The sequence below is a fragment of the Tachyglossus aculeatus genome, chromosome 5 (genome assembly GCF_015852505.1).
Source record: "Tachyglossus aculeatus isolate mTacAcu1 chromosome 5, mTacAcu1.pri, whole genome shotgun sequence".
Classification (NCBI taxonomy): Eukaryota; Metazoa; Chordata; class Mammalia; order Monotremata; family Tachyglossidae; genus Tachyglossus; species Tachyglossus aculeatus.
Genome location: NC_052070.1, coordinates 21992229 through 22006156, shown reverse-complemented (window position 1 = coordinate 22006156; position 13928 = coordinate 21992229). Strand labels below are relative to the sequence as shown.

Genomic DNA, 13928 nt, shown 5'->3' with positions numbered 1-13928 from the left:
AAAATTGTGAAGGTAACTGAAAAGTGCATTGTCCTTTAGTCCTCTTCATTGATGTCAAAGATGCAGAAGAATTCTAAATTGTCATTTAGTAGAATATTGTCGTCAATCAGCTCAGTGCATATTAAATCCCTACAGAGCACACAAAGAAGGAACCATTTACTGTTCTGGAACAGCCAGTATGTCAAGGAAATCAGTAGCTGTAATTGAATTTTAGTCCTAGTCTTTTTGAATGTCTTAAGCCATTTTCCCATCCAAAAGTTCTTACACACGAAGCTTTGTTAATTGTGGTATTTAAGTGCTTCCTATCTGCCAAGCACTGTACTAAGCACTGGGATAGATACAGGATCATTTTGGGGCAGGGAATGTGTCTGTTGATTGTTGTGCTGTACTTTCCCAAGCGCTTAGTACAGTGCTCTACACACAGTAAGCGCTCAATAAATATGATTAAAAGAATGAATACAGGATGATCAGGTCCTTCATGAGGTTCCCAGTCTAAGTAGGAGGGAGTACCGGTAATTGAATCCCCCATTTTGCAGATGGAGGAATCTGAGGAAAAGAGAAGTTACATGACTTGCCCAAGGACACACAGCAGGTTTTCTGACCCCCAGGTCAGTGCTCTTTCCACTAGGCCATGCTGCTTCCCCTTGTATCTTGCTTAGATTTGTTTGTCTGAATCCAGGTTATTTAAAGATCCAATAATGCAGGGGAAATTTCGGTTAAATACACTTTGTTATTGTATTCAATTATTACATTTAAATAGAGAATTTACTCTCCCAATTTCAGGGCTGGAAATACATTTCATTAATCAGTAATATTTATTGAGCACCTGTGTGTGACTACGATTGGGAGAATACAGTAGTTTTAGAAAACACAATCCCTGCCATCAAGGAGCATGCAACTTAATGGCAAAGGCAGTCACAAAATGATTTCCCCAACAGTAGGAAAAAGAGACCGGAAACATGGTTAATGGATGAATAATAGTATTGACATTTGTTAAGGGTTTACTCTGTATTGATCACTGTTCCAAATTGTGGCGTAGGTATAACTCAATCAGGTCAGACACAGTCCGTGTCTTACATGGGGCTCACAGATTAAGCAGGAAGGTTGACAGGTATTTAATCCCCATTTTACAGATGAGGAAACTGAGGTAGAGAATGGGTAAGTGACATGCCCAAGGCAATTGGCGGAGCCAGGTTGAATAAGTACTTAAAATAATAGAGTATATGCATGCCCGTTTGAACTGAAGTGCTATGGATGGTTGTGAGTACGTACATGTAGAGGTAACACGAAAGTGCTAAAGTGATATGGGATGATGTGATTTTGGGAGGAGAAAAATGATCAGGGAAGGCCTTCTGGTGGTAGTAAAATTTGAAGATGTGGGGAGCTGTGGTCTGAAGGCTTTGAAGAGGAGAGAAATTTCCAGGCAGGAGGTGGGGCCCTAAATAAGGAGTCAGAGGGGGGATATATGAGAACAAGGCAAAGTGAGTTGGTTACCTTGAGAGGAATGAAGAGTTTGAGCTGGGGTGTATTGGGAATGTAGAGTGGAGAAGCAAGAGGGAGAGTTGATGGTGGAGTTCCTTAAAGTCAGTGGTCAAGAGTTTCTTACTGAAGCGGAGAGGAATGGGTAACCATTTTTTTTTGTTTGAGAAGCGGAGTGACATTGAAAAGTGGCTATATCGAAGATGGCTTAACAAGGCATTTTCTATATATATATTTGGAGATTAGCTCCAGGGAAAAGTGAACATAATTTAAACAGAGACCTAAAATCTTCTAACATTTAGATTCATGGAAAAGCATTTATACAAAGCATAGAAGCTGCTTGTTTCTAACAGAGTTTTATAGGAAGAGGCTTGACTCTTCCGTCATAGTTGCAATCAATTCTTTCAGTTTGGGACATGTGTCTATGAGAGCATCTAGCTCACTGTGGATTTCTCCAGCATGATTTGGTCATTTCACTTTTTGTGGAGAATTGTGGTGGTGACATGGGGCTGCTCTTTTTCCATTCATGAAAGGAGGTGCACTGTTTGGAGGAATTTGTGTTGGATCTAAAAGCAGATCTTCTCCAAGAGCCTTCTCCAACTAAGCCCTCATTTCCTCTTCTCCCAACCCCTTCTGTGTCACCCTTGCACTTGGATTTACTCCCTTTATTCACCCCTCCCTCAGCCCCACAGCACTACGTTACTTATCCGTCCATTTATATAAATGTCCGTCTCCCCATCTAGATGTAAGCTGTGGACAGGGACATGTCTACCAACTCTGTTCTATAATAATAATAATTGTGGTATTTGTTAAGCACTTACTATGTATCAAGCACTGTACTAAGTGCTGGGGTGGATACAAGCAAATTGGTTTGGACGAAGTCCCTGTCCCATGTGGGGCTCACATTCTCCATCGGCATTTTACATATGAAGTATCTAAGGCACACAGAAGTAAAGTGACTTGCCCAAGGTCACACAGCAGACAAGTGACAGAGCTGGGATTAGAACCCATGACCTGACTCCCAGGCCCATATTCTCCCAAGTGCTTGGTATTCATTCATTCATTCAATCGTATTTATTGAGTGCTTACTGTGTGCAGAGCACTGTACTAAGCGCTTGGGAAGTACACGTTGGCAACATATAGAGACGGTCCCTACCCAAAAGCGGGCTCACAGTCTAGAAGGGGGAGACAGACAACAAAACAAAACCTATTAACAAAATAAAATAAATAGAATAGTAAATATGTACAAGTAAAATAGAGTAATAAATCTGTACAAACATACAGGTGCTGTGGGGAGGGGAAGGAGGTAGGGCAGGGGGGATGGGGAGGGGGAGAGGAATGGGGGGCTCAGTCTGGGAAGGCCTCCTGGAGGAGGTGAGCTCTCAGTAGGGCTTTGAAGGGAGGTATTGAGCTAGCTTGGTGGATGTGCAGAGGGAGGGCATTCCAGGCCAGGGGGAGGACATGGGCCGGGGGTCGACTGTGGGACAGGCGAGAATGAGGCACAGTGAGGAGGTTAGTGGCAGAGGAGCAGAGGGTGTGGGCTGGGCTGGAGAAGGAAAGAAGGGAGGTGAGGTAGGATGGGACGAGGTGATGGAGAGCCTTGAAGCCGAGAGTGAGGAGTTTTTGCCTGATGTGTAGGTTGACTGGTAGCCACTGGAGATTATTGAGGAGGGGAGTAACATGCCCAGAGCGTTTCTGCACAAAGATGATCCAGGCAGCAGCGTGAAGTATAGATTGAAGTGGGGAGAGACAGGAGGGTGAGAGATCAGAGAGGAGGCTGATGCAGTAATCCAGTCGGGATAGGATGAGAGATTGAACCAGTAGGGTAGCGGTTTGGATGGAGAGGAAAGGGCGGATCTTGGCGATGTTGCAGAGGTGAGACCGACAGTTTTTGGTGACGTATTGGATGTGAGGGGTAAACGAGAGAGCGGAGTCGAGGATGACACCAAGGTTGCGGGCTTGTGAGACGGGAAGGATGGTAGTGCCATCAACAGTGATGGGAAAGTCAGGGAGAGGGCAGGGTTTGGAAGGGAAGATAAGGAGTTCAGTCTTGGACATATTGAGTTTTAGATGGCGGGCAGACATCCAGATGGAGATGTCTTGAAGGCAGGAGGAGACACGAGCCTGAAAGGGAGAGAGAGCAGGGTCAGAGATATAAATTTGGGTGTCATCAACATAGAGATGATAGTTGAAACCGTGGGAGCGAATGAGGTCACCAAGGGAATGAGTGTAGATAGAGAACAGAAGGGGACCAAGAACTGACCCTTGAGGAACCCCTACAGTAAGGGGATGGGAGGGGGAGGAGGAGCCTACAAAAGAGACTGAGAATGAACGGCCGGAGAGATAAGAGGAGAACCAGGAGAGGACAGAGTCTGTGAAGCCAAGGTTGGATTGCGTGTTGAGGAGAAGGGGGTGGTCCACAGTGTCGAAGGCAGCTGAGAGGTCGAGGAGGATTAGGATAGAGTATGAGCCGTTGGATTTGGCAAGCAGGAGGTCATTGGTGACCTTTGAGAGGGCAGTTTCAGTGGAATGTAGGGGACGAAAGCCAGATTGGAGGGGATCGAGGAGAGAGTTGGTGTTGAGGAATTCAAGGCAGCGGGTGTAGATGACTCGTTCAAGGAATTTGGAAAGGAATGGTAGGAGGGAGATAGGGGGATAACTAGAAGGTGAGGTGGGGTCAAGAGGGGTTTTTTAGGCTGGGGAGACGTGGGCATGTTTGAAGGCAGAGGGGAAGGAACCAGTGGAGAGTGAGCGGTTGAAGATGGAAGTTAAGGAGGGGAAGAGGGACGAGGCAAGAGATTTCATGAGATGAGAGGGAATGGGGTCAGAAGCACAGGTGGCCGTAGCAGCACTTGAGGGAGGAGATCTCATCTGAGGATACTGCTGGGAAGGATGGGAGAGTAGCGGAGAGGGTTGAGAGCCGGGGGGTTGGAGAAGGGAGAGGAGTGACTTTGGGGAGCTCAGACCTGATGGATTTAATTTTACTAATGAAGTAGGAGGCCAGATCGTTGGGGGTGAGGGAAGGAGGAGGGGGAGGAACAGGGGGTCCGAGAAGGGAGTTAAATGTATGGAAGAGATGACGGGGATGATGGCCATGGGTGTCAATAAGGGAGGAGAAATAGTTTTGTCTGGCAGAGGAGAGGGCAGAGTTAAGGCAGGAAAGGATAAACTTGAAGTGAACGAGGTTGGCTTGGTGTTTAGACTTTCGCCAGCAGCGTTCAGCAGCTCCAGCATAAGAGCGAAGGAGGTGGACAGTGGCAGTAATCCAGGGCTGTGGGTTAGAGGTCCGAGAGCAGTGAAGGGAAAGGGGAGCGAGGGAGTCAAGCTGAGTAGAGAGGGTAGAGTTGAAAGCAGTAATCTGATCATCAAGATTGGGTAGAGAGGGAAGGGAGGCGAGGTGGGGTGTGAGGCGCTCAGAAAGCTGGATGGCGTCGAGAGAGCGGAGGTCTCTGTGAGGTAGTAATATAGATTTACGGGGAGAGGAGTGTGAGTGAGGAGGCAGGTGAGAAGGTTATGATCAGAGAGAGGGATTTCAGAGTTGGTGAGGGTGGAGATAGTGCAGCGGTAGGAGATGATGAGGTTGAGGGTGTAACCAAGTTGGTGAGTGGGTGAGGTGGGGTGGAGCAGGAGGTTGGCAGCGTCAAGGAGAGATAGAAGGTGGGCAGCAGAGGAGTCACCAGGGATATCCATGTGGATGTTGAAACACTTGGTACAGTGTTCTGCACACAGTATGTGCTCAAATACGATTGCTTGATTAATTGGAGAGGTGGAGTCTTGCTTTTAGGACTCTGCATTGCAGTTGCTATTAATAATTCCTCTCCCCCAAGGGTTTCTAGTAGTGAGCATAGTGCTAGAAACGAATTGAAGCAGCGTGGCTCAGTGGAAAGAGCACGGGCTTTGGAGTCAGAGGTCATGGGTTCAAATCCCGACTCTGCCAATTATCAGCTGTGTGACTTTGGGCAAGTCACTTAACTTCTCTGTGCCTCAGTTACCTCATCTGTAAAATGGGGATTAAGACTGTGAGCCCCCCATGGGACAATCTGATCATTATTACCTTGTAACCACCCCAGCGCTTAGAAAAGTGCCTCGCACATAATAAGCGCTTAATAAATGCCATTAAAAAAAATTGGAATACAGACTTCTCTCCTGCCCAACCACCCCATTCCTCTGCCTTCACTCCACCTTTTGTCACGTGGCCCACCCCCCAGCCGGTTCCTCCAGACCTTCTAATGGCCAAAAGGGGATTCCATTATATGGTAGTTCACAGGAAATAAAGTGTGGGGGTTACCTTTTTGCAGTCGATCAATAGTATTTACTGAGTTCTTACTGTGTGCATTCATTCAGTCGTATTTATTGAACGCATACTTGTGCAAAGCACTGTACTAAGTGCTTGGGAGAGTACAATATAACAGCAGACAGATACATTCCTGCCCAAAACAAGCTCACAGTCTAGAGGGGGAAACAGACATTAATATAAATAAATAGATAAATGACAGATATATACAGATACATATATATATGCTGTGGGGAGGGAGGGAGGATGAATGAAGGAGCAAGTAAAAGCAGTACAGAAGGGAGTGGGAGAAGAGGAGAGGAGGGCTTAGTCAAGGAAGGCTTCCTGGAGGAGATGTGCCTTCAAAAAGGCTTTGAAGTGGGGGAGAGCAATTATCTGTCTGATATGAGGAAGGAGGGCGTTCCAGGCCAGAGGTAGGATGAGGGCTAGAGGTCTTCAGCAAGATAGACAAGATCGAGGGACAGTGTGCAGAGCACTCTAAGAGCCTAGAACAAGATTTTAAAACTTTTGAGACTTTCAGCATGGGGAAGAAAAAGGGAAAATAACAAGAGGTTTTAAATTCGCTATTTTGTTTTCAGAAAAAGGGTTTAAACATTTCTTTCCCTTTTTAACATATAGAAAATCATATTATACTGCTCTTAACGCATCTCCATGTATATAAGTAAATGGTGGCACAAACTGTGCTAGATGAATGAAATGGGCCTGTTTAAAATCTTTGTCGTGATATTGTCCCTATTGGAACCGGAAATGATTCTGATCTTTTCATTCCTATTTTCCTCTCTTTTACCTCTCGGTTTCTAGGTTATCGAATCATTAGGCATCATCATTTATAAAGCCCTGGACTATGGTTTGAAGGAGAATGAGGAACGGGAACTAAGCCCCCCGCTGGAGCAGCTTATCGATCACATGACCAATACCATGGAGGCTGATAGTAGCCACGATGAAGGCTATGAAGCTGCAGATGAAGGTGTGGAGCATGAAGTTGATGAAAAGGGGGAAGTTAAGGTCATAAAATCATATACAGACGTCATGAAGGTACAGTAATCATTTGAGATGTTTTTCTCTTCCAGGGAGCTGCCAGAGTTAATTTCTTTCCATTAATTTTCACAGCCCACAGACCATCACTTTTCCCATCTTTGAAACCCTTTTAAAATCACATCTCGTCCAGGAGGCCTTCCCTGGTTAATCTCTCATCTTCCCACTTGATTCCTCCCACCTCTTCAGTTACCTTCTTCAACACTTCTACATCATCTATGCATTGAAATCCTCATGCCTAATCACTTGAATACTTAGCCCCCCACTCCTGTTAGTCAGTCAGTTGTATTTATTGAACCTGTGGGAAAGTACAATACAGTTGAGCTGGTAGATGTAATCCCTGCCCATAGAGAGTTTTCAGTCTATAGGGGGAGAAGACATTAAAATAAATTGCAAATAGGGGGAATAGATATAAATATAAATAAATATAATAAATACATAAATATAAATTTATATAATTTAAAGCACTCCATCAGCTCGCCCCATCCAACTTTGCCTCACTGATATCCTGATATTAATAATAATCATAATAATGATGATGATGCTATTTGTTAAGCGCTTACTATGTGCCAAGCACTGTTCTAAGCACTGGGGTAGATACAAGGTTATCAGGTTGTCCCACGTGGGGCTCACAGTCTTAATCCCTGTTTTACAGATGAGATAACTGAGGCACAGAGAATTGAAGTGACCTGCCCAAAGTCACACAGCTGACAAGTGGGGGAGCTGGGATTAGAACCCAAGACCTTTGACTCCCAAGCCGGTGTTCTTTCCACTAAACCATGCTGATTCAGCCCAGCCCATACACTCTGCTCCTCTTGTGCTAGTTTACTAAGATTATAAGATTTATATTAATGTGAGTCTCCCCCTCCAAACTATAAGCTCACTGTGGTCCGGGAATGTGTCCGCTAAGTCTGTTGTATCAATCAATCAATTGGGGATATTTATTGAGTGCTTATTAAGTGCAGAGCCCTGGACTCAGCACTTGGGAGAGTATAATGCAACAGAGTGCTTAGTACAGTGCTCTGAACATAGTAAGTGCTTAATAAATACCATCGAGTGTTATAAAGATCATCATCATCATCAATCATATTTATTGAGTGCTTACTATGTGCAGAGCACTGTACTAAGCGCTTGGGAAGTACAAATTGGCAACATATAGAGACAGTCCCTACCCAACAGTGGGCTCACAGTCTAAAAGGGGGAGACAGAGAACAAAACCAAACATACTAACAAAATAAAATAGAATAGATATGTACAAGTAAAATAAATAAATAAATAGAGTAATAAATATGTACAAACATATATACATATATACAGGCGCTGTGGGGAAGGGAAGGAGGTAAGATGAGGGGGATGGAGAGGGGAACGAGGGGGAGAGGAAGGAAGGGGCTCAGTCTGGGAAGGCCTCCTGGAGGAGGTGAGCTCTCAGTAGGGCCTTGAAGGGAGGAAGAGAGCTAGCTTGGCGGATGGGCAGAGGGGGGGCATTCCAGGCCTGGGGGATGACGTGGGCCGGGGGTCGATGGCGGGACAGGCGAGAGCGACGTACGGTGAGGAGATCAACGGTGGAGGAGCGGAGGGTGCGGACTGGGCTGTAGAAGGAGAGAAGGGAGGGGAGGTAGGAGGGGGCGAGGTGATGGACAGCCTTGAAGCCCAGGGTGAGGAGTTTCTGCCTGATGCGCAGATTGATTGGTAGCCACTGGAGATTTTTGAGGAGGGGAGTGATATGCCCATAGCGTTTCTGGACAAAGATAATCCGGGCAGCAGCATGAAGTATGGATTGAAGTGGATAGAGACACGAGGATGGGAGATCAGAGAGAAGGCTGATGCCTACTGTATGTAGAGCACTGTGGCAAGCTTTTGGGGAATATGGCCAAATCCCCTCAATTCTTTCTCCACAACCTTCCAGAAACTGCCCTTTTGTATCTGTCCAAACTGGCCAGATACTGCTCCAGGTCCAGGCTCAACTACAGCAATGTTCTCCAGCCTGAATATTTCTCTTTATAGACTTTCCCCACTCCAGTCAATTCTTCGCTCTGCCTCCCAAATTGTTTTCCTAAAACAGTCACACATCTCCTCATTCTTCAAAAACCTCCAGTGGTTACCTATTTCTCTCTTCATTAGTAAGAAACTCCTACAAGCCACTCAGTCAGATTTATCCTCTTAATTATCCTTGTTCTTCCTCTACTACCCCCGTTTGCATGCTTCATACCTCTCCAGCAAATCTACTCATTGAGCTTGTTCTCATCTCTCTTGTTGCCGATGTCTTGTTCATGCCCGCCCTTCAGCAGAACCCAGCTCTTCCTACCATCAAAGCCCTTCTGAAACCCCTTTTCCTCCAGGAGGCCTTCCTTAATTAATCTCTCTTTTCCCTACCCTGTATCCTTTTAACCTCCATGACACCCAAACATTGGATAACTCACACACACTGTAGCACTAACGTCCCTATCTTTATACTCAATTTCTTCTTCCTGCTTATAATTTATTATAGTGTCTGTCTTTTGCACTAAATGGTAAGCTCCTTGAAGACAGGAATCACATCTGCTAATTTTTTTGCTACATTTCCAAGCACTTAGTACAGTGCTTTGCACACAGGAGTCACTCAGTAGATACTATCACAAAGTCCCTGCCCACAAGACACTTACAGTCCAAAGTGGGAGTCAAGCTAACCGAAATTGCTTTTGAGTAGAGGAGAATAATAGGTACAATTGACAAATGTTAGCGAATAATAGTTAACAGGAATATACATTAATGCTGAAGTGGCTGGTAGTATAGCATTGCCAAGTAGGTCGGGAATTAGTGAGAGAATGCTTCTTGGCTGAGGCGACTTTTTAGGAGGGCTAAAAAAATAGAAGAGGGACCTGCTTAGGGGAGCAGAGGGCAAAGGAAATTCCATAGAGGGAGAAAGGTAAGGTCACTGGATTAGAGACAGGAGAGATACAGGGAGGTACAATAATAAGGGTCAATTAGGAAAAACTAAGATCAGCTGATGGATTAGTGGGAGTCAGCTGATGGAAACCCTTGAAGCCAGTGATATCTATAAACTCTCAGGTATCAAACATTAAGCCTCCTAGCTATGCAAATAACAGAAGGAACATATTCTGTTCAGTAAATAGGCAATTTCTGGATTCTTCCTGTTCCTAAGTGAGGGCAAGCAGGTCATTATCTCCATTGTAAATCTCCATGACCATATTTCTGATAGACAGAGTTATAAAAATTCTTCAACAGTCAAATCGTGTGCCTGACTTTTCTGGAACTCAACATTTGACTGATAGGTTAGCATAGTCACAGGGCACATACTCTGTTTTTGCTCACAAGCAAATACCAAGCAAAGATGGTAATGGGTGTATTTTAAAAGTTGCTGCCTTCTCTAAACATCTGCTTTTCTGCTGGTTTTCTAATGGTGTATTTAAACAATTACTCGGTGTCAAGCACTCTTGTAAGTGCTGGGATAAGTACAAATCTAGTCAGACACATCCCTGTCTCACATGGAGCTCACGGTCTAAGTAGGAGAGAGATTAGGTATTGAATCCTCATTTTACAGTTGACAAAAGTGAGTCACAGATAAATTAAGTGACTTGCCCAAGGTCACACAGGAGGCAGATGGTGGAGCTGGGATTGTAACCCAATTCCTAATTCTGAACCATAATACACAGAGCATAGAACACGAAAACTCCTCGACACCCTTGATCATCAGTCAGTCAACCACTAATTGGTATTAGTGTATGAAGAGCTGTATGAAGAGCACTGTTCTTAGCACTTGGGAGAGTACAGTACACAGAGTTGGTAGGCATGTTCCCTGCCCACAAGGAATTTCCATACAATCTTCCTTCCAGCCTCCATAAATGTTGATAATAATATCTATAAATGCCTTTATATTGCTTACTTTATATATAATAATAATAATGTTGGTATGTTTGTAATAATAATAATTATATATAATAATAATGTTGGTAATGTTGGTATTTGTTAAGCGCTTACTATATGCCAAGCACTGTTCTAAGCGCTGGGGGGGATACAAGATAATCAAGGTTGTCCCACGTGGGGCTCACAGTCTTAATCCCCATTTTACAGATGAGGGAACTGAGGCACAGAGAAGTGAAGTGCCTTGCCCAAAGTCACACAGCTGATGTGGCGGAGCTGGGATTAGAACACATGACCTCTGACTCCCAAGCCTGTACTCTTTCCACTTAGCCACACTGCGTCTCATGTGTATATGTGTGTGTATAAATTTTATACACACATTCATGTGCATATGCATGCGTATATATAAATTTTATGCACACACTGGTGTGTGTTGTGTATAGAGTGTACTTATGAGTGTGCGTATAAAATGTATATACGTGAACGCATACAAACACACAACTGTCTTTAATTTTCAAAGTTTATGATCCAGACAGTATCCATGTATACAAGTGTAGCTGAATAGACATATGAGACTGACACGCCCTGCAGTAGGTTTTTTCACTTTAAGACAGAGCCTCGACATGTACAGGAAGCAGTCGCTATGCCACAGTCTCATAACCTGTTGAGCCAGAAGGACATTTGGATTCCAGTTTTCAGATACCTCACTCAACTTTAGTTCCATTTGCCTTTTTTGAATGGGACGAGACCAAACCCCCAGCTCTGCTTCACCCTAGCAACAGTAGGGAGAGGGTCAGACTTGAGCCCCTTGTCCTCTGATTCTTCTGCCAATTTCATTATGTAGTAGCCCGCGGATCTCGGTTCGTTTCTCATGTCAATTTACTGTAAGCTGTGATCTCCTCCCCTACTTTACAGGTATTGTTTTCTCAGTCAATCGTATTTATTGAGTGCTTACTATGTGCAGAGCACTGGTTGTTGTGGGCAGGGAATGTGGAGGTCTATTGTTGTACTGTCCCAAGCGCTTAGTACAGTTCTAAGCACACAGTAAGCTCTCAGTAAATATGATTGAATGAATACAATAGAACAACATAACAGACACATTCCCTGCCCATAACAAGCTTACAGTCTAGAGGTTTTCTTCTGTCAGGTCCCTGGAAACAAGGGCACCATTTTCAGGCCCTGAGACTTAGCAGCTGGCAGACAGAGGTGGGTGGGCATTCAAAGTACTGGATATAAAGGCCAGTGTCACATTAGTCCCAGACAGGTGACTGACCATCTGAAAAGTGGGCTGTCTGGTCTAAAACTCAACTAGTAGTCACCTTGTCCTGAAGCCACACCCTGTGCCAGGAAGCGTGTCCTTCCTTGGATCTGTGGAGAAGGGTTCTTGCTGTAATTTTGCCTTCAGTGAAGAGCAGGGAGATTTCACTGAGTTTCCACGGTCAGCTTTCTCCCCGTTCTTGCAGAACTGTGATCACACGAGCAGCTTTTTCTGTGTCTCATGACTTGGACTGTGGAAGTGGGGTTTGCCGTCTAGTCTGTACACTTCAGCAGGTTTTCTACGTCAAGAAGCCCCTCTTCCTTGAGGGTGGAAGGCATGTTCAGGAATTCATTATTGTACTTTTGTCATAGGAAAGGCAGATCTTTTAAAATGTGCTTTGAGCAATTGACTTCAGCCATTTAGCAACGACTTTTTCAAAAGTATGTACTCTCTCCATCACTAACGTAGGTATTGCTTGTTTGATTTACCAAACTGTGATGAAGTCTTGAAAATTTTCTTTCTAAAGCTGTGTTTCCTGTAACTTTAAAAATTTCCCCAAGGTTTCAAACTGTAACATAAAAAGGAAAACTCGGTCTGTTGATCAGAAAAGAAGTGTCTTCCATTTTTCAAAGCGTAGATTTTATTTGCAAAATAAGCCATCTTAACAAATTTGAGTCAATATCAATAGTAATAATTTGCAGTTTGTATTATTCCTCTTCCAGACATTTTGTAGATGTTAGTAATTTGCATGTACAATCAGCTTTTGAATTTCAGAGCGTTGGGGATTATCCATTGGCATAGATTTACTAGAATCATAAATAATTCAGTAAAAATCTAGCTAAGCACCAATTCATAATTCATACTCAAGTGTTCTGTTAATCACCAGTTGAACTGTTTTCATTTGCAGATATGCAGGCAGTTCATTGATAACCTCATGTATTCTCACAAGATTTTTGTGAGGTCATCTGATAGACCTGGCTTGTTCTTTCTCATAACATTTCCCGGATCCTCTTCTTCCTTTCCCCACAACAACCACCCCACTGGTCCAAGTTCCTGAATATATGTGTATGTTAATTTATTAATTTATATAGATTAATTTATATTAATGCCTGTCTCTCCCTCTAGACTGTAGGTTTGTTGTGGGCAGGGAATGTGCCTACCAACTTTGTTGTACTCTTGCAAGTGCTTAGTGTAGTGCTGTAGACCCAAATACCATTAAAAAAAGGGTGGGAGGGCATAATTAGGTAGATTGGTACCACATTACCTTGGCCCCTTGTTTGCTTTGACTGCAGTGAAGCCTGGGATTGAATTGAGGAGGCTAAACTACCTTCTCCCCACTAAAATGTATTCTCACAAGGTCAGGTTTGAATCGTTTTGGCAGACATTAGCACTGCTAATCTGGCATCTTGTGTAGATTCTGACATTTGCTTGGCCCTTCTTCAGAATTTTACTTGAATACCTCTTTTCATCTCTTGTGCCCTTGTCAGTGAGATTTGGAATTAGCCTGTTAGGTCCGGAGCAAGTCAGGGCATTGCAGAAGTGAGAGGGAGAAGAGGAAAGGAGGCTTAGTTAGGGAAGGCTTCTTGGAGGAGATGTGCCTTCAATACTCATTACTTCAATACTCTTCTTTGTTCTTCTGTTGAGCCTTCCTTGCCCTCTACCCAGTTAATGATTGCATTTATTAAGCACGTACTATGTGCAAAGCATTGTTCTAAGCGCTGGGGAGGTTATAAGGTGATCAGGTTGTCTCACTGGGGGCTCACAGCTTAATCCCCATTTTACAGATGAGGTAACTGAGGCACAGAGAAGTTAAGTGACTGGCTCAAAGTCACACAGCTGACAATTGGTGGAGTAGGGATTTGAACCCATGACCTATTACTCCAAACCCCATGCTCTTTCAAAATTTTCACTTCATCACAGTTTGGTGAACCAAACAAGCAATACCTACATTAGTGATGGAGAGAGTACATACTTTTGAAAAAGTCATTGCTAAATGGCTGA

General features: G+C 44.0%; 1 protein-coding gene across 8 annotated transcripts in view; it reads left to right on the top strand.

Annotated features, from left to right (window-relative positions):
- Nucleotides 1–13928, top strand: part of SPIRE1 (spire type actin nucleation factor 1) — a 205677-nt gene that overhangs the window by 95348 nt on the left and 96401 nt on the right. For 7 of the 8 annotated variants that reach the window (XM_038747213.1, XM_038747208.1, XM_038747207.1 and 4 more), the window contains exon 3: nucleotides 6575–6808. In XM_038747213.1, coding sequence (XP_038603141.1) covers nucleotides 6575–6808 — 234 coding nt within the window. Of the gene's footprint in view, nucleotides 1–6574; nucleotides 6809–13928 lie in introns of those variants that run through there. The other variant, XM_038747214.1, reaches the window with a different exon arrangement.